The 22903-nt window shown below is 44.6% G+C and overlaps 2 protein-coding genes across 10 annotated transcripts in view; one reads left to right on the forward strand and one right to left on the reverse strand.

Annotated features, from left to right (window-relative positions):
• Window positions 1–1041: 1041 nt before the first annotated feature.
• On the reverse strand, window positions 1042–9434 carry GDE1 (glycerophosphodiester phosphodiesterase 1). Of its 2 annotated transcripts, XM_082200145.1 has the most exons (6): window positions 9039–9416; window positions 5588–5763; window positions 4689–4794; window positions 3688–3780; window positions 2777–2988; window positions 1042–1526 (listed from the first exon to the last, which is right to left on the reverse strand). In XM_082200145.1, the coding sequence occupies exons 1-6, from the start codon at window positions 9291–9293 to the stop codon at window positions 1379–1381; spliced, it is 990 nt and encodes a 329-aa protein (XP_082056271.1). In that variant the 5' UTR covers window positions 9294–9416; the 3' UTR covers window positions 1042–1378. The 2 variants fall into 2 exon arrangements, with proteins under 2 accessions (XP_082056271.1, XP_082056272.1); XM_082200146.1 differs by lacking the exon at window positions 3688–3780 and having other exon boundaries at window positions 9039–9434.
• Window positions 9435–9978: 544 nt separating this feature from the next.
• The window catches only part of CCP110 (centriolar coiled-coil protein 110), a 28588-nt gene continuing 15663 nt past the window's right edge, over window positions 9979–22903 (forward strand). For 4 of the 8 annotated variants that reach the window (XM_082200051.1, XM_082200057.1, XM_082200052.1 and 1 more), the window contains exons 1-5: window positions 14353–14493; window positions 17451–17608; window positions 18024–18152; window positions 19886–21494; window positions 22620–22747. In XM_082200051.1, coding sequence (XP_082056177.1) covers window positions 14454–14493; window positions 17451–17608; window positions 18024–18152; window positions 19886–21494; window positions 22620–22747 — 2064 coding nt within the window. In that variant the 5' untranslated portion in view covers window positions 14353–14453. Of the gene's footprint in view, window positions 10342–10880; window positions 11176–13204; window positions 14494–17450; window positions 17609–18023; window positions 18153–19885; window positions 21495–22619; window positions 22748–22903 lie in introns of those variants that run through there. The other 4 variants (XM_082200055.1, XM_082200053.1, XM_082200056.1 and 1 more) reach the window with 4 other exon arrangements.

Raw genomic sequence — 22903 nt, forward strand, 5'->3', positions numbered from 1 at the left:
CCCAAAGTTGTAATGTAAGTTTGGAAAACAGAAACCTGTTTTAGCTGTGACTTTGCAGCTGCACATTTTTAAATTGTTTGACAAGGACCCTCTTATTTCTCCTACATCAATGGTTGGCTGCTTCAGTTGCCATCTGGCCCAGCTAATTCCTTCCAGGCAAACTACTCATATGAATTGCAATCAAGAGCACTTTTGAGGAGTGCCTGGCTGCTGGAATCAGGATTGCATCTACAACAGGAGTCGGGCGAGTTCTTGCTGCTCAGCTGTTTGTGGTGCTTGGCTTCTTCCTGTGAAAAGCTGGTTTGCAGAGTTTAAGGCACAACCTTTGCCCTTCCTAGTGTACTCCTAGTTCTTCAAGTGCTTCTGTATCTCTACTAGATTTCAGCATCCAATTCTCCCCAAGTGGTCGTATTTTCTTTGCTTCTACTTTGTCAAGTAGTTTCTAGTTTCCCTAACATAAGCAACTTCCATAGTAAAGGCATTTCCTTTGTGTGTGTTTGGACACAAAGTTATTGAGTGATCTTCTGAATGCTATTACTTTGGAATAGATTGTACTTCATGCATTTTCAGAATAAGTGCAAGGACAACCTGCAAAGAATCTTGGTCAGAGGAGCAGACACTAATTTGTAAGAATTAACTTGTTGCTTCAAAAGCAGTGCCAAATGTGAATTCAAATTGGCACCTAAACTGAGCCCCCAAAATCTCTTCCTACTTACCCATATATAGTCTAGTCCTGGCTGTGGTGTTGCTCCATGTTGTTTCCAAGTCTTGCTTTTCAGCTAATGCCTCTTATTCATATCCCCCAGGGGAAGATTCTGTTGCACCCAACCACCCACTTACCCATAAAGCAGTACCGCAACCTGCAGCACCTGCCCTAATTTCTTCCAGCCCCCCAAATGCTTTGATTTTTCTCTTGCTCTCTGGTCCACGACTTAGAGAACTGGTTTGTCTTTTGACTAGACAATGAGGAGGTATATGCAGTTGTCTCCCTACTATTTCATTCTAAGTACAGGCTAATGAATGTGTTTCAAGTCTTGTCAGTGATCGGTAAAGGCCTAGCATCGATTTATTTCAAAAAAGCAGCTTAATTTAGAAAAAAGTGTCAATCCTCTACAAGTCCACACCTGCATTAAATCAACCTGATTCTTTAAAGGGGCTGCACAGCCCTCTCTTAGACTCTCAATTCTTCTTGCTAGGATTAAAATTGATTGTAATGTTAAGACACCATCCAGCATGATGAAAAGAAACATTTCGATCCACTTTGCATTGTGATCATTCAGTCCCAAGAAAATCAATATGAATCCTTGAAGTTCCAGTGCTGACAAACTTCAGTTTGCTTTAAAGAAGAAACCCAAAAGAATCCAGCAAAGGCTAAAGACTAGAAGTGAGGGTCACAGTCCTCCACTAAGCTGTCAGTGATGTAGCTGGCCTGGAGAACATTTTCATAGTACATTTTTTCAGCAAATGTGTTGACTGTCCAAGCCACAACTTGAATTCCTTTGGAAGACCAGTGTCTCACATATTCCCTAAAAAGGATAATGTCAGAAATGATGTGAGGGAAGACTGCAAGTGACTGCAACTAAAACCAAACCTTTACTATTGCATGTTCCCTATAGTAACAGCAGGCCATCTTTTTGGTACTTAACTCACAATCTTTCCCCTCTATTTTGTTTAAGATAAGGTGTGGTATTCGATTGGAAACCATCTCTTAGGGATAATTATTTAGGCCATCAGAGGGAGAAACAGCAGCATGCCTAGGTACATTTCCAGCTGAAAGCCCTGCCTCCCTCCATGTCCCCAGTGCCGTCGCTGAGGAAGCAGCACCCAGGTATCCTCCCACCTGAAAGCCTCGGCTATGTGTATAGAGCTAAATTATCCTGCCCTTGCACAAAGCTGCCTTTTCAAGCTACCATAAGAGGGTATTTACCCTGAAAGGTTGTTTACAAGTACTACAGATGAGAATCATGTCTATAAAGGTAAAGGACCCCTGACCATTAGGTTCAGTCGTGGCCGACACTGGGGTTGCGGCGTTCATCTCGCTTTATTAGCCAAGGGAGCCGGTATACAGCTTCCGGGTCATGTGGCCAGCATAACTAAGGCACTTCTGGCAAACCAGAGCAGCGCACGGAAACTCTGTTTACCTTCCCGCCGGAGCGGTACCTATTTATCTACTTGCACTTTGATGTGCTTTCAAACTGCTAGGTTGGCAGGAGCAGGGACCGAGCAACGGGAGCTCACCCTGTTGCAGGGATTTGAACCACCGACCTTCTGATCGGCAAGTCCTAGGCTCTGTGGTTTAACCCACAGTGCCACCCGCGTCCCACCCGTACAGTTAGGGTGGTTTAAATAAAAGTTCATCAGGCACCCACTATGTTGACACCTGCACTCTGTTCTTTTATGTCTCGCATGATTAGGTGTATGCCTATCCTCCCCCTCATCCCCCCCCTCCCGATCCTTTGAGGAATATCTTAGCTGTGGGTGGGTTAGACAAAGGGTAGCCAACACAAGGCCCTACAGATGTTGTTGGGTTCCATAGGCCAGTGTTTCCCAACCTTGGGCCTCCAGCTGTTTTTGGACTACAACTCCCATCATCCCTAGCTAGCAAGACCAGTGGTCAGGGATGATGGGAATTGTAGATCAAAAACAGCTGGAGGCCCAAGGTTGGGAAACACTGCCATAGGCAGTGATCAGGACTGATGGGAGTTGTAGCCCAACAAGCAGCTGAAGGGCACCTCCCACCGGCTATCCCAGAGTATAGTCAAGGTTTTCTGCTTACTGTGAAATGAAATTTTTCTGCACCAGAAAAGCGGAAACCCCACAGAAGTGCCACAGGAAGTTGTGTATGCTCCAGTCCAAAATGACATCCAGCATCATCATGAAGTAATGTTTCCAGCAGGAAGTGTAGCGAGGCTTCCCATCTCCAAAGTAACTAAAGCTCCACGGACGGTGAGTTAGAGCTGTTAAAACATTCCTATCAGCTTGCTTCATCTACAAGGCCAAGCAGAGAAACAAATGAATACATTTTGATGTACAAAGATTGATATTGCAAGGGAGACTTGACTTTCATCATTTCAAGCTTGACTTTGATGGTACGTAATCTTGCTATATCTGGTAGTCTGGCATTTGTAGAGGAAGAGTCAAAGGCTGGAACTCGACCCTTGCATCATGTTTGCTAAAGAAGTCCAGACATTTTGTGCCACAAACCTAAATACTCTTAGAAGTACACCTCACCGATTTTATTTACTTTCCAAATTATGTATCTTCCTTGAAGACTTGCGTGCTGGAATAGTTTTAAAACTATTTGGTTTATAGCAATTAAACTAATGATTAGGGTTGGTTGTATTGGGTACCTGTACACCCCCCCCCCATGAAGCAAGCTTAGGACTGGTTTTAGGTTTTGGGGGGTCCTGCGTAAGCTGTCTTCAGTAAGCCCTGACCTCCTTTATCCATGACCCATACAACACCCCCCCACTGTGCTTGCAAAATGAGGGGAGTCCATATGACGCTTCACAGTGGACAGAATTATTCAAGATTTTAAAGTGAAGGCCACTTTGTCAATCTTTAACATAACCTCCCCACTTCCATGAGATTATGTACTACGTGTAATGCTGAAATTACCCAAATTAAAATCTTACCATGACCAGAAATATCATGGCAACAACAGAACACTTAGGTGAAAAATTGTACCTTATAGACAACATCCGGCATAAAAGAGCAAACGATGCTAGTGTTGTACAGCCGAGGATATTCCAAGTACAGGGGTTTTAGGGCTGCAACTGCCTGCCAGGAAACAAGTTACATGAAAGAAGTGCAAAGCAGTTTAAAGGTAATTTTGTTATTATAGCCTAAAGGTCAGACTGGAGATGGAAAGGATTGCATTTATTTTTTTTTTGAATGCAAGATGCTGACCTTTGGTTTTGCCATTCAGCTGGCTTAGGTACTTCTAGTCAAGACAAGGGTGCCTGCTATTGTAGTGGTGTATATACAAAGATAAAATTATTGTTTGAGACGTACATCAAGGAAGGCCCAATTTGCTCCAGTGGAAAATTTGCTTTTGGCAAGCATTTTGGTTCAGTACGTAAGAGACAGATTCAGAAAATGACCAGTAGCTCAGTTAGAGTACATGCTATGCTAAAGGTGCCATGTTCAGTCCTCAGCATCACCATTTAAAACTGATTTCAGGTAGCAGCAGCACTGGGAAAGACCCCTGTCTGTGGCTCTGGAAAGCTGCCAACAACTATTAGACTACAAGGCTGGACTAGGCAGATCTACAGTCTGACTCTATAAGGCAACTACATAATACATACATACATACATACATACATACATACATGTGTAATTCCATGTGCACAGTGCCAGAAAATGGGATAAATGCCCCTTCCCTACCCCACATCTACAACTTAAAGAAAATGTTGTTTCAAGCTTATTTTTAACTAATCTCCCCCACAAAGGAAATGGGCTTAAGTTATTCAGTATTATATTGCTATGAATAAGACCAAAGGCAGGGCAAATCAGCTATGATTGTAAATGGGCTGAAAAGGAAGCAACACAAATGCTCTTCTTGTCTTGGTAACATTGCATTAATGTTTTACTAAGAAAGATCTCTCAGATCTGATCAAATGGAAGACCTCTACCATGTGCTGTCCCACAAGAATGTGAGGCTTCAGCACAGTGGAAGAAAATGGTACCTTGTCTGCATTGCCCTTGACATCAAAGTAGATTGTGAGATCGTAATGCATACTTTCCAAAACAGCTTCTTTCAAAGTTGGTATCTTTTCTCCACGATAATCCCTCCTACAGAGAAACAGTAAAACTTTAATTGTGTGCATTCCTGCAAGAACATTTACATCAAAAAAAGGAATAATGCTTCTGTTCACTTTTATCACCATGAAGTATCTAAGGCAGGGGTGGGGGGCCTTTCTGATTGGTGAACCAGATGTTTATCTCCTCTCACCTTGTGGGCCAACTTTGATAGGCAGATGGGACCACCCACCTATCAGTCACCTGACACCATTATTTCCTATAAAATCTTCAAGACAGGTAGCTCTGACTGTGACCTAATATTAGAAAGAACTAAAATAATCAAGAAAGTATGTGTTTTTACCAAAACGTAAACAGTCCAAGCTCAATATATCCAGTAGTATTCTGCTGGTGATGCTTGTGAATAGCCCAAAGCTGCACCCTTACAGTATTTTGGAATTATCTGACAGAAAACACATCTGGTTGGAAGAATTTCCCACCCATTCTTCAAGATTCTTTCCTTCCACCTATTACCTTCACAAGAACGTGGTGAAGTAAGTTACACTGAGACCAAGTGACTGGCCCAAGATGACCCAATAAACTTCATGGCTGAGAGGTGGCTTGAAGCCAGGCCTTCCCATCCATCGCTACATCAGGTGGCGCTCATCTTCACAAACCACTTATCTCTACATACTTTTTTGGGAATAAGAAATAATTATTTCTGTGGGATTTGCTTCCACATAACCATGCATAGTATCAGGCTGTAAGAGAAAACATTTTATGTAACAGTACAGAAATATTGGATCTTCAGGTATGAATGAAGGTGTTCTTCAGATTGCTCACTTACCATAATCTATGTTTAGCAGCTGGATTAAATTTTCTGATATCAGCAAAGGTCAAGCTGTTTAAGTTTCCAGACCCATCCGTGGTCCTGTCTACAGTGTCGTCATGCATCAGGACAGGAATGCCATCAGCAGTGAATCCAAGGTCAATTTCTACCCCTGTTGCTCCATTCTCAGCTGCCTTGATGAACAAAAAACAAACTGCTTTAAACAGGACATTGGATAACAATGCAAATTTTGCATTGTAATCTGTGTTTTGTTACCATCACATTAGAAATGGGAAAACTGAAACGAATTCACCAGCTGTGACCTGACTTTTGTTGGTGCTGCAGGACCTTTCAGTACTATCAGTCATGGTATAGTGTTTCTGTACTGCTAGGCCAGGTTGTGGCTCAGAGTACAGGATTGTACCGGTTCCTGTCCAGCCTAAAGGGCAGTTTTCTGAAGGCAGATATGGGGATTAAGTGTTCTTGTTTGTTAATTGGCCTATGGAGATCCACAATGTTGCATCTTTTCCCTCATGCTGGTTAATGCTTACATGAAACCGCTGGGAGAGGTCATCTGGAGATATGATCACCAATATGTAGGTGACACCCAACTCTAGGATTGCTTTTCATCAGATTTTAGAGAGTAAAAACCCTTAACTGATTGTTATGGGTTAGATGTTAGTTAACAAACTGAGATGGTGCTGTTGGGGGCCTGTTATTTAGTATCTCCAAAGTATTCAATTGACATTAGTGTGTTTTCAAAACCAATTCAAAGTGCTGGTTATCAACTTTAAAACACTAAATGGTTTGGATCCAGGGTTTCTAATGGGCCACTTGGTTCCACACAATTTCCCCCACCCATTAATATCATCAGGTTAGGGTCCGAGACACCCAAACATCTGAGGTGGGATTGGTTTGTAACTTGGAAGGAGACAAGCCTTCAGATAAAATAAATAATAAACAATGAAGATGCTCTCTTCTGTAACCTGCAGAGTGAATGTGAGGGAAGTTAATTTTATCTCTGAAAGCTTTTCTGGGAAGATATCCTGCAAAATTTGTACTGATTTGTTTAAGGGATGTGTCCTCTTGTGTCATCAAGGGGGTTGCCAGGCTTTTTATTTTCTGACATTGATACTGAAAATATATATATCTTGCTGGGTTCTTCAAAGAAGAAAAATGTATAATTTGTATTTGTTTTTAAATGTTGAGTTTCTTATCTTTATAGTGAAGTGAACAAACAATGAGAGGCAATGTGTAGCCTGCTCAGAGATAAGGAAACACTTTAAATCTTATAAAAGTCCAACCAAAGACTGTGGAAGTCAGTTATCTGATTTGCAGAGCAGATAAGAAACAGAGGAGTAAACAGCATCTCCCCTCAATGAGTTTGCAATGGATTGTCTTGGGAAGTGGAAGGTTACTATATTTACCACTAATGATTCACAAATATTTGCACCTCATCTCCCTTGTTAATCTGCTTGCTCTGTTTAGGTTTCAGTTGATCTCAATAATCCCTGTGGTTCTTTGATGCTTTAATCACACTCATTAGTACACCAAGTGAGGGTTACCTTCCCTTGTTTGTCACACATTTAATTGCAACCACTAGCTTCAGGACAGGTTATAAACCTCAAAGGTTTACTATTCCATTGCAAGTCTGCACTGGAACATTACTTTGAGATTAGGTCTCTTATTCCAGAATTTAAAACATTATTCCAGAATTTAACACTCATTGCTAGCCTGCTTAAATTCCTGCCTCATAGGAACACTGTGAGGATAAAATAGGGAAGAGGGAAACCATATATGCTGCCCCCTTGAGCTTCTTGGAAGGGGAGACAGACAGACAGACAGACAGACAGACAAATAAATAAAATGAAATAAAATATGTGGAGATTAACCTTGGACCTAAATTATAAAATTCCTGGTAAGTCGCAACCCTCTAGGGTGTGAAAGTCAGCATCTGCCCACTAAAGAGAAGAATGGCGTGTCTGTCACTTCTCCTGGTCAAGAGAAAATCCAGGCTTGTTCTTTTGTGTTTGCATGTTCCCTACAAGAGATGGGCTTAATCCCAGTACTGCTGCATAGTCCACAAGAGCCTGCAGTTGCTTTGTAATTTCTCTCTTCTACAAGAAGAGTTGCTTCTATAGGAGGATGCAAACTTTTCAATCACACCAATGAAACAGAATAGAAAGATGCATTATTTGGACCCCTCCCTGTTCTAGTCTTCTTCTGTTGTGCATCTCCCTCCCTCCAAGCACACAACTAACATTTAGACTTCCCCCGTTTTATTTATGTTACACTGTAGAATGCCCCCTACATTTATACCTAAGCCCCTAAACCTTCCAGAAGTTGTTTAAGAGAGTTCTCCCTAAACTGGCTTTTGGTGGTAAGGGATAGAGAAAGGTAAGGTATAATAAATAAAACTGCAATTATCATAATGCATTTGCATAATCTATGGTGTGGACCACACTTGCAATAACAGTACTATGCCCACTTTCGATCACCACAACTCAAAAAGAATATTAGAGAGCTGGGAAAGGTTCAGAAAAGGGCAGTGTTGGGAAATAAGCTGGATAGCTCAGTTGGTGACAGTGTATTGCTGATAATGCTAAGGTTGCAGCTTTGATCCCTGGATGGGACAGCTGCATATTCCTGCATTGCAGGGGGTTGCCCTAGGCCCTAGAGATGATCCTCAGGGTCCCTTCCAACTTTGATTCTATGATCAGTTGCCTACAATCATGAAGCTGGAGCAACTTACCAAGGAGCAAAGGTTAAGTGAGGAAAAAGTGGATAGATAAAGAATTTTTCTTCCCCTCTCCTAGTACTAGAACCCAGGGTATTTTGATGAAACTGAACGACAAGAGATGCAGGACAGAAGAATTATTACACACACAGGGACAGCTGCTTCCGTAAGATGCAGCGATGACTGCCAACATAGCTTTAGGATATGGCTGTACAGTAATAAAATACAGTGTTAACAATAACAATGCATCCCATGTGTTATTTCAGGTACAATAGTGACAAGCATATATGGGGATTTTTTTTTCCAATGAATGCCATGGCATTACTCTGAAGCCCTTTCCAGCAACAGGGAATGGGTTAAACACCCCAAGTCCCTTCCACACCCTCCAACCGGGTTTAAAACATTTGCTTCCATTTGTGTATCTGAAGAAGTGTGCATGCACACGAAAGCTCATACCAAGAACTAACTTAGTTGGTCTTTAAGGTGCTACTGGAAGGAATTTTTTTATTTTGCTTCCTGCCTTCCTTCTTTCACTCTCTGCTCTGTTTCGCCATCAGCACCACAATCCCCTGCAGGGCATGGTTTTATTTCCGATCGCATGCCTTAACACCCCCCCCCAAAAAAAGAATATTTAATTTTTAATTATTTTTCCCCCTCGCATTTTTTTGGGGGGTGGGGTGAGGGGAAGAAGATGTGGTATAATAAAGAGAACCAAATATCCGGGGGTCTGACCTGTCTGATGGCGGCCAGCGTGTTCTCGGGCGCGTCGTGTCCGCCGCCGCGGTGCGCGATGCGCGCCGGGTTCCCGCGCGGCTGGATGACCAGCTGGGCTCGCTGGACCGGCGCCGGCTCCAGGCTGAAGAGGCGCAGCACCAGGTAGAGGCCCGCCGTCAGCAGGCAGGAGAGCACGGCGCTCCGGCTCAGCACCAGCGCGGCCAGCAGCACCGTCGAGAAGGCGGCCAGCAGCCCCTCGGAGTAGCAGAACATGGCGGCCCGGCGGCCCCACAGGCGGAGGGGAGTCGCCCCCCCCCCCGCTCCCTCAACTGTCAGCGAAGGCGGCGGGCGCCCAGGAGGCAGCGCTCACCTGGGCCTTGACAGCATAATAGTGAGGCGAGGGCGCCGGCTCCCAGCCAATCGCCGCCCAGCTCTCCGGGCCGCCAGCCAATATGGAGCGAAGGATTGCGGCGAGGGGCGGGTTTTTCTTTTCCGGGCATTCAGAATGAACTCTGCCTCGAAGCTGCGCAGGCCAAGGCCAAGTCCACACCATACAGTTGTTGTTGTTGTTGTTGTTGTTGTTGTTGTTGTTGTTGTTGTTGTTGTTGTTGTTGTTGTTGTTGTTGTTGTTGTTGTTGTTTGTTTGTTTGTTTGTTTGTTTGTTTTCTCCTTCAATGGGCACTATGATACCGTTTTGTTTTGTTTTTTTCTTTTGTATACCACCCTTTGCCCGAAGATTTCAGGGCAGTTCACAGCATAAAAATACACAATGAAAACACAAAAGACACAATAAAACAATATCAAAACAAAACAAAACAATAACACCCCCCCAAGTCCTTTAAACAGTCTTGGGAGCAGCAATGTATTGAAGGCGTTGTCAGGAGACAACGGGTAGCCCCACTGGCTTTTGGCTCTGACCCTCATTGCCCTACAAAGAAAATACAAACTGATCAACTAAGAATTACTAATGCTGAAATTCTATATCTAGGAGGAAGTCCTGATGGACTTCGTGTATTTCTTATTTCTCGTGTAGACAGATGCTGTATAATTGCACTGTTATCACAGGGATGCTGCACCTGGCATTCACCCCGATCACTGGCCATGCTGGCTGAGGCTGATGCGGGATGCAGGCAGCGGTTCTCAGCATCTACCTCTGGGAAGGGGCAAAGAGGGACTTGACGCCCTGTGAAACTGCCACATCACATGTGGACGAGTCAGCAAGGCGTAATAGTGAAATCAGGGAGGGAATTCCTTCCTTTGGAACACACCTAAATTCTTGAGCTGGGCTCGTGGCTACAACTTGCAGCACACAATGGTGAACGTAAGTCTGTTACTACTATTGCTGTTGTTGTTTATTGATTAAATAAATAAATAAATCAATATGTGGGTCTCAGGGCAGTTCACAACCTAAAGTTACAATATAAACCCAAATCCGTTTTTCTAACTTTTACGTATTATTATTATCACGCAAAATCAAACATAAAACAAAATCATCACAGAAAACAGATAGCAATAGCAAAGCAGAGGCAAATAAGGGGTCCAAACAGCAATCCTTTCGGAATCATAGAAATTGCAGCAAGCCTGTGGGAATTAAAACACCATTAACATGGATACCGCTTATTTTCCCGTGGCTCTTTTTCTAATTAAAACCGAACCGCCTCGGCGAGCTCCTAAAAACTACAACTCCCAGCATGCCAAGCGCAAGCTCCCGCGTTCTGAGCCCTTGCGGGCCCCTCCTTATTTTGTGGGCGTTGTAGTTTCCCTTCTTCTCCTCCCAGCGCGGTATCTGAGAGACGGCCGTTGGCGGCTGGTTGCCGCGGTTTCTCGTCCCGCGAAGCCGGAAGCTGGAAGGCGGGCTCGTGTCGGGGCGGAGGGCAGGCTTGGCGTTGCCAGGGGCCGGGCCGTGGCGGGCGAGGAGCGCGTCCCGCTCGGCTGTGGGCGGCGGCGGAGGAGCCACCTGGCTGGAGGAGGCGCGCGGAGGCGGCGCGCATCTTGCGCTCCCTGAGAAGCGGGGACGGCGGCAGCCTTGAAGGGGAAGAGGCCGAGAGACGCTCACAAAAGCAGGAGGGTTGCCAACTGACCGGGAAGAGGAGCCGAGCGAGCTGCCTCGGCCTGTACGCCTTTGAGCGGCGTCTTGTTCTGCAGAAAGCAGCAGGTGAAGGAACGCCCCATGTTCTCTTTGTTAAACGTGTTTTATGCCTTTATGCTTATATTCTGTAGGTTTCGTTATTTTTATATAAAAAAAGAAAGAAATGCATATATAAAGTTGCCACTGACAAAAATCTGGTAATCTTCGTTTTAAACAGTGCTTCAGGTAATGGTCATTCTCTTTGAAATGCATAAGGGTAATAATGTTTTGGTATTTTAAATGCTTATTGCCCTCTGCGAAAGCATGGCCTCTTTAAGAATTAAACCCAGAAATGGTATATATTAGGCCTTTTTTTATTTGATGGGTTTTTTCTGCTGTTAACTAGTCGGTGCATCTTTGCAAGGGCATTTTTTGTTGGATGCTCGTTTAAAAACATTTTATGTTGTGTGTTTCAGGAGTTTCTTGCATGGGAGTGTTTATTGGTGGGTGGCTTTATAGATGATTATTATTAAGAATAATATACAATAATCAACCAAATCAGCATTTAAAAAGCAACCCAGACAGATAGAATATAAAGTAAAAATAATAACTCTGCAATATACAATGCAATTGTAACTGATATACACACAATAGGTATGTGCCACACCTGCTCATGGCTGAAGCAGGCCAGTTCTCTGCTCTTAAAGGCAGGGACCTATTCAAGAGTTAGCAACCTGAGAAGGAGGTTGTTGTTGGTGGTCCCTTTATTTACTTGACAGGACAACTGGGGCAGAATTTGCATTAAGAACTGCTGGGAACTTTCATTTCTGAGTTTTGCTGCTGTTTATCAATATTACAGTTCTGTGTAATTTTTCTATTATTGCTGTTTTTAACTTTGGTGTTTTGGGGGGAAAGGTTTCTTCCTGTTTCTACTGTAAGCTGCTTTATAGTTCTTATGGAAAATGTGGGGTGTAAATGTTATCAACATTTCCATAATTCAGTGGGTCTTGGACTGAGTTGGGATGGTGTGGCTTGTGTGTGTAAGTACATAATATGTGGAAGCAGGCTGAAAAGTTCCATGAAACGGGGAAGTCTTCCTCTGTTCAGAGACCAAGATGTAGGGTTGGTTGAGTACCTACATAGAGGATTCCCCCACTGATTCATTTTAGATTTGTGCATCCCAAACTGTTTGCTTTAATGGTGTTTACGTACGTGTGTTTTTTAAGGAAGAGTTGAAGACATCTTGTCCTGTTTCCCTCTTTCTAATGCCATTGTTTTCCTCTTTCTAACGCTATTGTTGGCTTGGTGCCCCGTCCACAGATCTTTGCATGCGTACAAGGATCCCTGTGCTTTCAGCTGTGGAGCAGCGATGGTGCTGATTTGGGAGGGGCCTCAGAAGTTAGAATATATTGATAAAGGTGTGAGAGAGCTAGGTTTGAGAGAAGCTGTTTTAATTCTAATTGTGAGGGATGGACTCCTATTATTCAGTGGGAAAATAATGGTACTCAGCACATACTCAGAGTCAGTTCTCTGAAGTATTACACTTGTTTAAAGCCTTGATTGGAAAGACTGTAGAAGATAGAATGATGCAAGGTGGCTACTCTTTGAGTAGCAGGATCCTGCTTTTGGGCAAGGACTTCAGGTGATATCCACTGTTATTCATACCTATTGAAATGGGCTTAAGTTCTTTAAGTCCATTGATTTCAGTTGTTCTGCAAAGAGTTTGAGATCACTTTATATTGTTGCTAAATAATATTCTGGCCACGCCTGCCCTTGTGGTGTGGGGGCTTGTTTTTTCCTTGACAATTTGGTACCTCATGGTGAAGAGGAGTTGGGCGTGGGGCTAGTACCAAAACTACTTGAACAGAGTCAGAAACATCAAGCCCTGGGTTGTTGAATGCAGTTCTCCACACCTCTTGGAGTCTCCACAGGCTACATTGCTCACTGGCCCTGCTCTGACTGGAATGGGTCCTTGAACTCTGATTATGCTAGAGGGTGGCTAGAAGAGAGAGGGATAGATAAGTGAGTATGTGTAGAAACTCACCAAAGGTAAAAATTTCTATTAATTACTCCGCCCACTTTTGCCTTTGGCCCTACCCACTATTGCATTGTGGTCATTGGAAGGTTCCCCACTCCTGCTAGACCAGTTAATTATTTGCAGACTCATTCATGGCTTCTTAATTAGAGCTATACCTTTGGAATGTATCTTGTGAAGTGCAGTTGGAAAGATCCCATACCACTCGTGATATTTTTTATCAAGAGTGTTTTATTTATAGTAAACAATAGAACCAGCTTGCTCAGTGGGAAGGATTCTAATGAGTTTTTATGTTTTGATATAGTTTTTTCCTGATTTCAGTGTATTTTGATTATTTATGTAAACCACAGACCCAGAGGCAGAATATAAGTAATCATAATAAATCAGTTGTGTGTTAATTAGGAGAAATGATTATCTTCAGTAAATGGTTTGTTTCAAGGGTTCACTGTTGTTGAGATGCTGTAATAATTGAATGTTTAACTGCCCAGTTGGTTAAAAGCAATACAATTGATGACTTAAAAAAAAAACACTGCAAGGAGCTGACATAGTTTAAACTGGTCCTTTTTGAAGGGACTGTTGAGACCCATCAATTGCCTGAGCTATCCTGGTGTGAACACTTGCACTGAAATGCCATCATGACGAATCCTGCTCATATAACCTGTGGTTAGAGTGACGTATGTGCAGATGTGACCATCGCATGTGACAGAATTAATTTGGAAATTAGAATATGTGAAGCTGCTACCGTTGGGTGTTCTTAGGAAAGTCGCAGTCTCACTGTTTGTTCACCCTAGTTTTCTCTCTGTAAAATGGGAATCAGAATGACTTGGCTCAGATTGGCACCGGGTGACAGAGAACATGGGGCACATTGCAGTGCACTTATCAAGTTTTTTAAAAAAAATATATGATATAATTGAACCAGTGTGCTGCTTGAAGTAACATAGGAATTCTCTTCCTGCTCACTCCCAGAAATCTTCTACTTAGGATGTTGCCTGCCCTTTCTAAGAGATGGCCTCCTATTCAAGAACTCGAGCCCATGGCGTACAATAACAGGCACCCATTATTTCACAGCATTCCGGTTCCTTGGCACTCTGCAGGAGCAGCTGCAGTTCTAGATTGTTGGCTGTCATTGGAATTTTCTCATCCTCTAGTGACTTGGTAGAGACTCTCACTGCAGAGTCGTGCTGGTTAAGGGGGCAAAGAAGGCTGATAGAGAAAGCTGACTTGCACCAGGTCACACAGTTTGTGCATCTATGCGTTACGGTTTACTCCAGTGGTGGGTCTCCAACAGAGGTCTTTCCCTTCTCCTGATCTGGTCGTTCTTTAACCGGAGATGATGGACATTGAACAGTGTGCCATTCTGCATGCAAGAGGTACTCTGCCGCTGAGCTGTAGTCGCCCTCCAGTATGATACCTTTCAAGTGTGTTACACGGATGGGTGACAATCTTGCTTTCTCAACTGAAAATACTTTAAAAGACACGTTTCACTTAATTTTCACAACTAGAAAAATCCAGCTACATTGTGTAGCGTATTGCATAATGCTTCCTGCATACTGATTATCTGAGGGTGATCAAATTTTTTTTTTGGATGAGGACACATTTGGAAATCCAAGAAACATGGATTTAGGCATCACAAAATACTTATTTAGCAGAAGAAAATTGGCAACATGTGGGGTCCTAGGCACAATCTGGAGAAAGGGAGATAGAAAAATTGTAGTGGCAGGATGCCTGTGTGCAACTTTACACACATTTCACATTCAGCTATACACACTTGGCAAAAAAACCCAAAGAGGGGGCAGAAAGCGGGCGGGTGTCTGGGGAAAAAAGACATTGCCAATCCCACGCACCATTTGAACCCAGTGTGTTTTGACTACATACGACTCTATTGCAAGTTGAGAGTCACCTGTATACTCCATGTATGGGATAGGAAGAGTTTTGTTAGAGGGGAAGCTAGTTCCTGTATGGATTGAACAAAGTTAGTCAAAGATGTTCCACCAGGCCTTTGGCCAAGGCACAGTCTGACCCCCTCCTTTGGTAATCCTCACAGAACTCTAGCCCAATGGTTGCCATTAATTTGATTTTAGAATGCTGTGTTATTTTTATTGCTGTTAGCCGTTCTGAGTCCACCTTCAGCTGGGGAGGGTGGGGTATAAATAAAAATTTATTATTACAGTGGTGCCTCGCAAGACGAAATTAATTCGTTCCGCAAGTCTCTTCGTCTTGCGAGTTTTTCGTCTTGCGATGCACGGTTTCCCATAGGAATGCATTGAAAATCAATTAATGCGTTCCTAGGGAAACCGCCTTCAGACCAGGTCCGGGGACAGTCTGTCCCCGGACCTCTTCTGAAGGCTGGGGGGGGGACAAGGGCTTTTCTTCCCACACCCAGCATTTTTAAAAAACCCGGGACAGCGGAGGACTTCTCCGCTGTCCGGGCGATCTTAAAATGCTGACGAGCGGCATTTTAAAATTGCCCCGGGACAGCGGAGGACTTCTCCACTGTCCGGGGCGATTTAAAAGCCCCTGGGAAGGCAGGCAGGGGGGACAAAGACTTTTGCCCCCCGCCAGCCTTCAGAAGACTGACTCGGGCAGTCAGTCCCTTCTCCCTCCTCGGGGAAAAGCCCCCAAGAGCGGCGCGCTTTTTAAAGGGTGCGCGGCTCCTGCAGACTTTTCTAGGAGGTGGGGGAATTCCCCCCCTCGTAGAAAAGCCGGGGAGGCCCTTTAAAGAGCGCACGGCTTTTGCGGGCTTTTGCGGGAGGTGGGGGACCTCTTCTGAAGGCGGGCAGGGGGCGAAAGTCTTTGCTCCCCCCCGCCTGCCTTCAAAAGCCCTCCGGGACAGGCAGGCAGGGGGAGCAAAGACTTTCGCCCCCCACCCGCCTTCAGAAGGTGTTCCCTCCCCCCCGCCCGGCTTCGGAACACCGGGAGAAGCGATCTCCCCGCAGCCCCTTGCTTCAAAAGAGGTCCGGGGGCAGCGGGGAAGAAGCACTGCGCTTCCCGCTGCCCCCGGACCTCTTTTGAAGCAAGGGGTGGTGGGGAGAAGCGATCTCCCCGCAGCCCCTTGCTTCAAAAGAGGTCCGGGGGCAGCGGGAAGCGCTTCCCGCTGTCCCCGGACCTGGGGCTGCGGGGAGAAGATTGCTTCTCCCCGCCGCCCCTTGCTTCAAAAGAGAAGACCCGCTGTCCCCGGGGCAAGCTTCGTTTTGCGAAGCAAGCCCATAGGGAAATTCGTCTTGCGAGGCAACTCAAAAACGAAAAAACCTTTCGTTTTGTGAGTTTTTCGTCTCACGAGGCGTTCGTCTTGCGGGGTACCACTGTACAGTTGCTCTGTAATATCCTGGGAGGCAGGTCACTGGAGGCAGTCCTTTCTCCCTCCTGCAGGCTTTTCGGGGAGATGGGGGAATTCCCCCACCGCCAGCAAAAGCCGTGCGCTCTTTAAAGGGGCTCTCCGGCTTTTCTAGGAGGTGGGGGGATTCCCCCACCTCCTAGAAAAGCCTGAAGGAGCTGCGCATCCTTTAAAAAGCGTGCCGCTCTTGGGGGCTTTTCCCCGAGAAGGGAGAAGGGACTGACTGCCCGAGTCAGTCCCTTCTCCCTCCTGCGGGCTTTTGGGGGAGATGGGGCAATTCCCCCACCTCCCGCAAAAGCCCGCAAAAGCCGTGCGCTCTTTAAAGGGCCTCCCCGGCTTTTCTACGAGGGGGGGAATTCCCCCACCTCCTAGAAAAGCCTGCAGGAGCCGCGCACCCTTTAAAAAGCGCGCCGCTCTTGGGGGCTTTTCCCCGAGGAGGGAGAAGGGACTGACTGCCCGAGTCAGTCTTCTGAAGGCTGGCGGGGGGCAAAAGTCTTTGTCCCCCCTGCCTGCCTTCCCAGGGGCTTTTAAATCGCCCCGGACAGTGGAGAAGTCCTCCGCTGTCCCGGGGCAATTTTAAAATGCCGCTCGTCAGCATTTTAAGATCGCCCGGACAGCGGAGAAGTCCTCCGCTGTCCCGGGTTTTTTAAAAATGCTGGGGGTGGGAAGAAAAGCCCTTGTCCCCCCCCCCCCAGCCTTCAGAAGAGGTCCGGGGACAGACTGTCCCCGGACCTGGTCTGAAGGTGGTTTCCCTAGGAATGCATTAATTGATTTTCAATGCATTCCTATGGGAAACCGTGCATCGCAAGACGAAAAACTCGCAAGATGAAGAGACTTGCGGAACGAATTAATTTCGTCTTGCGAGGCACCACTGTATTGTGGAATTGGTTTGCTTTTCTGAAACTTATCTATGCATGCATCCTGACTTTTGATTATTATTACTATTATTATTATTAGTATTAGTATTTTGAATGACAGTATTTTTCTTTGCAGCCCAGTTGGCTTATAAAATGGAGGATTATGAAGAGTTCTGCAAGAAGCAGCTCGCAAAGATCCAAGGCGACCCACTGCAGAGAGAAGCCTCTCCATCTGTTCAGCACAAATATATTTCACTTATTGAGTTCAGTGGCATTCCTGTGCTTTCTCCACTGGTAAGATGCCTTTTGCACCTCCAAACTCTTCGTAATGATGCATATTAAAAAGGAAACAAGTAAGCCTTAACCATGTTGGTAATAGGCAGGTTACCGTTCTGCCTAAATTGTTTTGGGAGCAAACATTTTGTTTTGTATATTGAAATTAAGGATGTTTACGCTAGAAATACTTCACTGCAAGCGGACATAACTAGTGGTGCAGTTAGGTGATTTTGTACTGAGCCTAATGATCTTACTGGTGAGGGTGGAGGGAAACAGAGGGAGAACCTCTTTAGATGGTAATGTGTATTGCTTCATTTGCTTTAATATGCAGTAGGTCAGCGCTGCTCTGCTTGGTTATGTCAGGGGTGGGGCTACTTCTCTAAATGCGTACATGTTTATCTCCTCTCCCTCTTTCCCTGACTTCATTTTGCAGCTTACTCTTGAGAAAAAAAAGGAGCTACAACAAGACAGACAGAAAGCGCTGGATTTAGAACTCTGGCGCCAGAATTCCAGGAAAAGAGCCTTGCTGAATCGTGTTCAGGAGATTCTGGAAAATGTGCAGGTGAGATTGAGAAGCCTTTCTGAAAAGGTAGTTACAGCAGTTGTCTGAGTTGATTTGGAAGCAGATAGATTTTGTTTGCTGTTCCACACCACTGTAATCGCCATGGTTCCTTTTATATTGAATAGCCCCGGTAATAGTAACTATAGTAAATAAAGTTACGGTAAATAAAGTGGCTTATCAGTGTAGCGGTTAGAAAATGCAGTTAACTTCCAACTAAACATGATCAGGTTGTGCTGTTAGTACACTATAAATATTGAAGACTGGTTATTGTGGCTTGTATGCAAGAGAGGCTGTGCAACTAATGCTATACTAGCTGGATGCTGTGAATGAGATCTTCACAGTCCTTGACAGGCACAATAAAAGAATGTTTCGGCTTGTAGCTAAACTCTATAGCCCTTAAATTAGCTCACTTGCTAAATGGAGCCTGTGTTCAACTTGTTCAGTTAAGTAATAATAGGGACCAAACATGAGCTATTCATTTTCTTGCTATGTTTATTATTGGGTGCATGGCAACCATTACCTAGCTTGGGAGTTGAAAGGTGTGATAGGAGCATGTGTTGAGGATAAAATACTAATCAGTTAGCCTTCTTCTAAACACCCTGCAGTTAATACAAGCCTTTTAAACTTCATTCCTCAGCTTCCAGCCAACTAATTGGTTTCGTTAAGGTTTCACCACAATGCTCATGTTGGCCTGTCATTCAAAGCCAAATGTACTCCTCAGCTTTTTAGCTTAGTGCAGCATGGCAGCTAAGCCAAGGTTGACTTGGCATCATCCAAACCCAGGATTGTGGTTAAGGTCTCTTCTTCCTTAAACACAGTCTAAAACTAATACTTGTCCTATAGAAACCAGTTGTGTTTAAGGAGGAGATACCTTGACCACAACCCTGGTTTGGGGCATGACTCTAAGCAAGCTTTGGCTTAGTCAACATTCCATGCTGACCTGCAAAGGTCTGAACTCCTTCCATGAGCTGGCATGTTCACAATGAGCTTCCATCTGCCTTACTGCGAAGTGTGAAGCAGGCTAAGTTGACTGGTTTAACACAGGTTATAACAAAAGAGGCAACTTAAAAACATAAATCCCGCTGCATCAGGTCAAAGGCCAATCCAGTCCAGCAACCTGTTATCACATTTACCAACCAGATGCTCATGGGAATCCCACAAGCAGGATCTGTGTATGACAGTACTCTCCTCATTTGTGATGTCCAGCAACCGGTATTCAAAGGCATAATTGCTACCTAGTCCAGGACCCTAACCATGACACCATATTGGCTCTCTAAAATTAGCGGATAAAAGCTAGATGCGTACACCTAGCACCTGTATCTAGATATGCAAATGCATTTATTCCTTTGTTTATTCCTTTATTTGCTAAGTGAGCAAGCTAGCTGATCTGACTGTTGAGATTCACTGAGCTGTTACAGATGTGCTTAGAAGTCTTCTACGTAATCAGTGAGATTCTTTTCCTTTTACCAGCAGGCGCAAATGTCTTAAAAACTTGCTTCTGACATTCTCTTTCGTTCTACAATCCATTTGATGTGCTTTGTTCTTTGGAGTGGAATGGGTTAAACTGTTCCAAAAACATTAAAACCCCTTTGAGTATGTGGAATTGGGTGTGTGTGTTTTGGATCCTGGCCTGTCTGCCTGCTCCATACATTTTTTGTACCTGTTCTACTAACTTGTATTCATATAACTTTTAACATCTGAACAGCCTACATCATTCTTTTCCCTCCTTACAGATGAAGCAATCGTCCATTAAAAGTGATTTGGATCAGCCTGACACAGAGAATGTTCCTTTGGATTTAGAATCCAAAGTGTTGAATGGCTTTGTTATGCAGTCAGACAGCATTTTGCCAAGTCCTGTTGTTCCTAGTGAGCCTGCAGAACCTGAAACGGCACCAGAGGTTGAGCCAGCAGACTTACATGTTGCAGCAAATGGGAACTCTCCTGGAGTAACTGAGGAGTTTATCCCTCATAAACCAAAGGACATTTGCTCTAGCCCCTCTGAAAACCCATCTTCCCCTGAAGGTTTATTTTCCAATCCAATAAACCTCTCGTCTTCAAGCGATACTGTAAAGAAAGGAGGCATTGAGACGGTGTCCCCTGATGCAGAAGGCCCAGATCCTTACGTCATGAGTCTGCAGAACCTCCTGAAAAAATCCAAAGAGTACATACAGAGAGAACAGACCAGGCGTAGCATGCGAAATAGTTCAAAAAGAAGTGGTGGTGAAAGCCATTCAGACAAAGAAAATGATGCTGTGAAAATGAGCGACTCAGCGAAAGAGAGGGGCAAGTTGATGGGCAGAAGTTGTATGGTCCCATCAAATATGACTAAATCCAATACTTCTTTGCAAAGTACCTCAGTCCCCAAAAGTAGTATGGGTGTGGTAGCATCGCCCAGTTTTTCCAAAGTGGATATACCAATGAGATCTGGCACGCCTCCTGTTTTGGATTCGGATTCAGATGAAGACATCAAAACCACCTTTTTCTTTGAACGTGACAGTAGCATTCTCAGAAGCTTCACAGGTTCTTACTCAAAACTACCCAGTCCAGAGCCAAGTGTGAGCCCCAAAATGCACAGAAGACGCCCAAGGCCTTCTTCAATGGGGCACATTGTCATTAGCAACCCAATAAACGCTTATGAATTAAGCCCTAAAGAAAAGGGAAGAGCTGTGGACTTGATCACGCAAGACACTGGTGACCGGCAAATTGCTTCCGATCCTATGCCAAAACTGACTCCAGATTTTACTCTTGCTTGCCCCGGCAAAATGCACACTTTTCACAGGAGCTCTTCGGACATCTGCGATGAATTGGTGGTTGGCAAACGAAATCAAGTGTGCCAGGTTTCTGTTGCTCAACGAGAGAACAAAAGGTTCTCGATCGGTGCCACAGTAGAAGGAGAGTTTGTATTAGATGGAACAAGGGCATCGGGTACTTGCCTTTCACATCCAAGTCCACAGGAAGTTCATGTGGTCAGTTGTCCCGTTACAGCGCAAAACACAACAAATGTCAACGTAAACAAGCAAATCGGCCTGTTGGAGAAAGCCAAATGTGGCGTGCCCACAGAACTCAATAAATCTTACGATGTCGAAAAGCCATCTCCCTTACTGATGCAAACGCAGCATAGGCATCAGATGGATACCCCAAATCTTTCTCCCGGAAATGAGCAGACTTCAGAGAGCGGGATTGAAAAGGTGAAACGTAGGCTTGAGCTGGACGCAGAGAGCATGCAGAAGGAAAACATGGACGCAGAGAGCAGCGCACGAGAGCGACGGCTGCATGATCAGATGTGTCCTGAGGGATCTGTGTCTGGTGCCAAGAGCGAAACATCAGAAAGGAGTGCCATTGGTGAGAGAACGCCCTCTGTAGCAAGCCTCGGTTGGTTTGACTAAGATTTGTCCAGAGGGTACTTTTTATCGGCCCACTTGGGTTTGTAGGTTAGGAGCAGTTCCAGGGTTAGAGGGCCCACAGCAAAGTGCTATCTGGTGGACCCCATCCAATGTCGGCAGACCCACCCCCAAGCTGCAAGTTTCCCTGGTGGTAGCATCAAACATTTGAGAAGCTGCCATTTTAATTCTTACACAAGGCCCTGGAGGGATGCTATGTCAGGCACTCCAGGGCATTGCGAGAAACTTAAAATGGCAGCTCGTAGCTGCTTGGTGTGGCAGGGTGCCTAGAGAAAGTGTTGGCCCTAGGGGGACCCTTCTAGAACTCTAGCAGTTGTGTGAGTGTGTTGATGCCTGGCCTGTCTGTAGACTTGCAAGCTTTTCACCTTGATCCAAAGCTGTTAGGTGACAGCAAGTCCCATAGGTTTCAGTTGGTCTTCACTTCAAAGTCAGTAGGTTTTGGATTGCAGCTTTTGAGTAGCAACAAACACTTCAGGGAGGATTTTTCTGAAAGCTAATCGGAGCAGCCAAAGCTGGCTTTAATCAGACCATCTCTAATACCTACAGGATTACTATTTTTTTAATGAAAAGCCTTAGGAGAAACCAGTTAACAGTCACTTCAACAATTGCAAGGGGGCTTTCTTTTGCTATGCCATAAATGTTGAAACCTCAGTTTTTCCAATGAATTAAAAATCTATAAATAAGAATTGGGTCCCATGTTGATTATTTTAGGAGTACTAAGGGGCTTAGGCCCATAAAAGGGTAGAAATGTGGGGGAAATGCTGATTGCTGTATGACTCTTAATCACAATATATTGGCAGAAACAAGCAGCATCCATAAAAGGATGGGAACAAACAACCTGGTGTAGGTTGTTAACGTATAACATTTCTCATTATTAATGTATAAAATTTCTCATTATAGAAGCATACGAAGGCCTAGGATCCGTACAAAAAGGCAAACTCACATGAGGGGATGGTCAGAATTTGTTCTAAAAAGGGTTTCGAAGACACTTTTGTGTGATGCAAGAAGCCAGGTTTCCTGTTCAATCAATCTTAACAGTCGCTCTCTGTATGTTTTCCGTTTTTAGGAGAGGAAGCTCTAAAACAGAAAATGCTGGCCTTTGAAGAACTGAGGAAGAGACTTGAAGAACAGCATGCTCAGCAACTCTCATTATTGATAGCTGAGCAAGAAAGAGAACAAGAAAGGCTGCAGAAGGTGAGCAGCCAAGATAAAATATCTGAAGTGGAGACCTTTGACTCTGGTCTGTACAAGCTGATGGTGTTTCTGTCTCTTGGTACTGCATCCAGAGTAGCCACAAATCTAAACTGAGAGCAGTTTGGGTGGGGGAGAAACTCATCTTCATCTTGGTTC

The sequence above is a fragment of the Podarcis vaucheri genome, assembly GCF_965113315.1.
Source record: "Podarcis vaucheri genome assembly, chromosome: 14".
In the NCBI taxonomy this organism is placed as follows: domain Eukaryota; kingdom Metazoa; phylum Chordata; class Lepidosauria; order Squamata; family Lacertidae; genus Podarcis; species Podarcis vaucheri.

What these genes read in the sequence shown, in the direction of transcription:
- GDE1 (XM_082200145.1), bottom strand. Translation starts at nt 9,293, where the DNA reads ATGTTCTGCTACTCCGAGGGGCTGCTGGCCGCCTTCTCGACGGTGCTG. An exon ending in TCAAGGGCAATGCAGACAAG is followed by an intron (nt 3,781 to 4,688) that starts GTACCATTTTCT and finishes GTTTCCTGGCAG; the next exon opens with GCAGTTGCAGCCCTAAAACC. An exon ending in CAGAAAAATTTCATTTCACA is followed by an intron (nt 1,527 to 2,776) that starts GTAAGCAGAAAA and finishes TATCCTTTTTAG; the next exon opens with GGAATATGTGAGACACTGGT.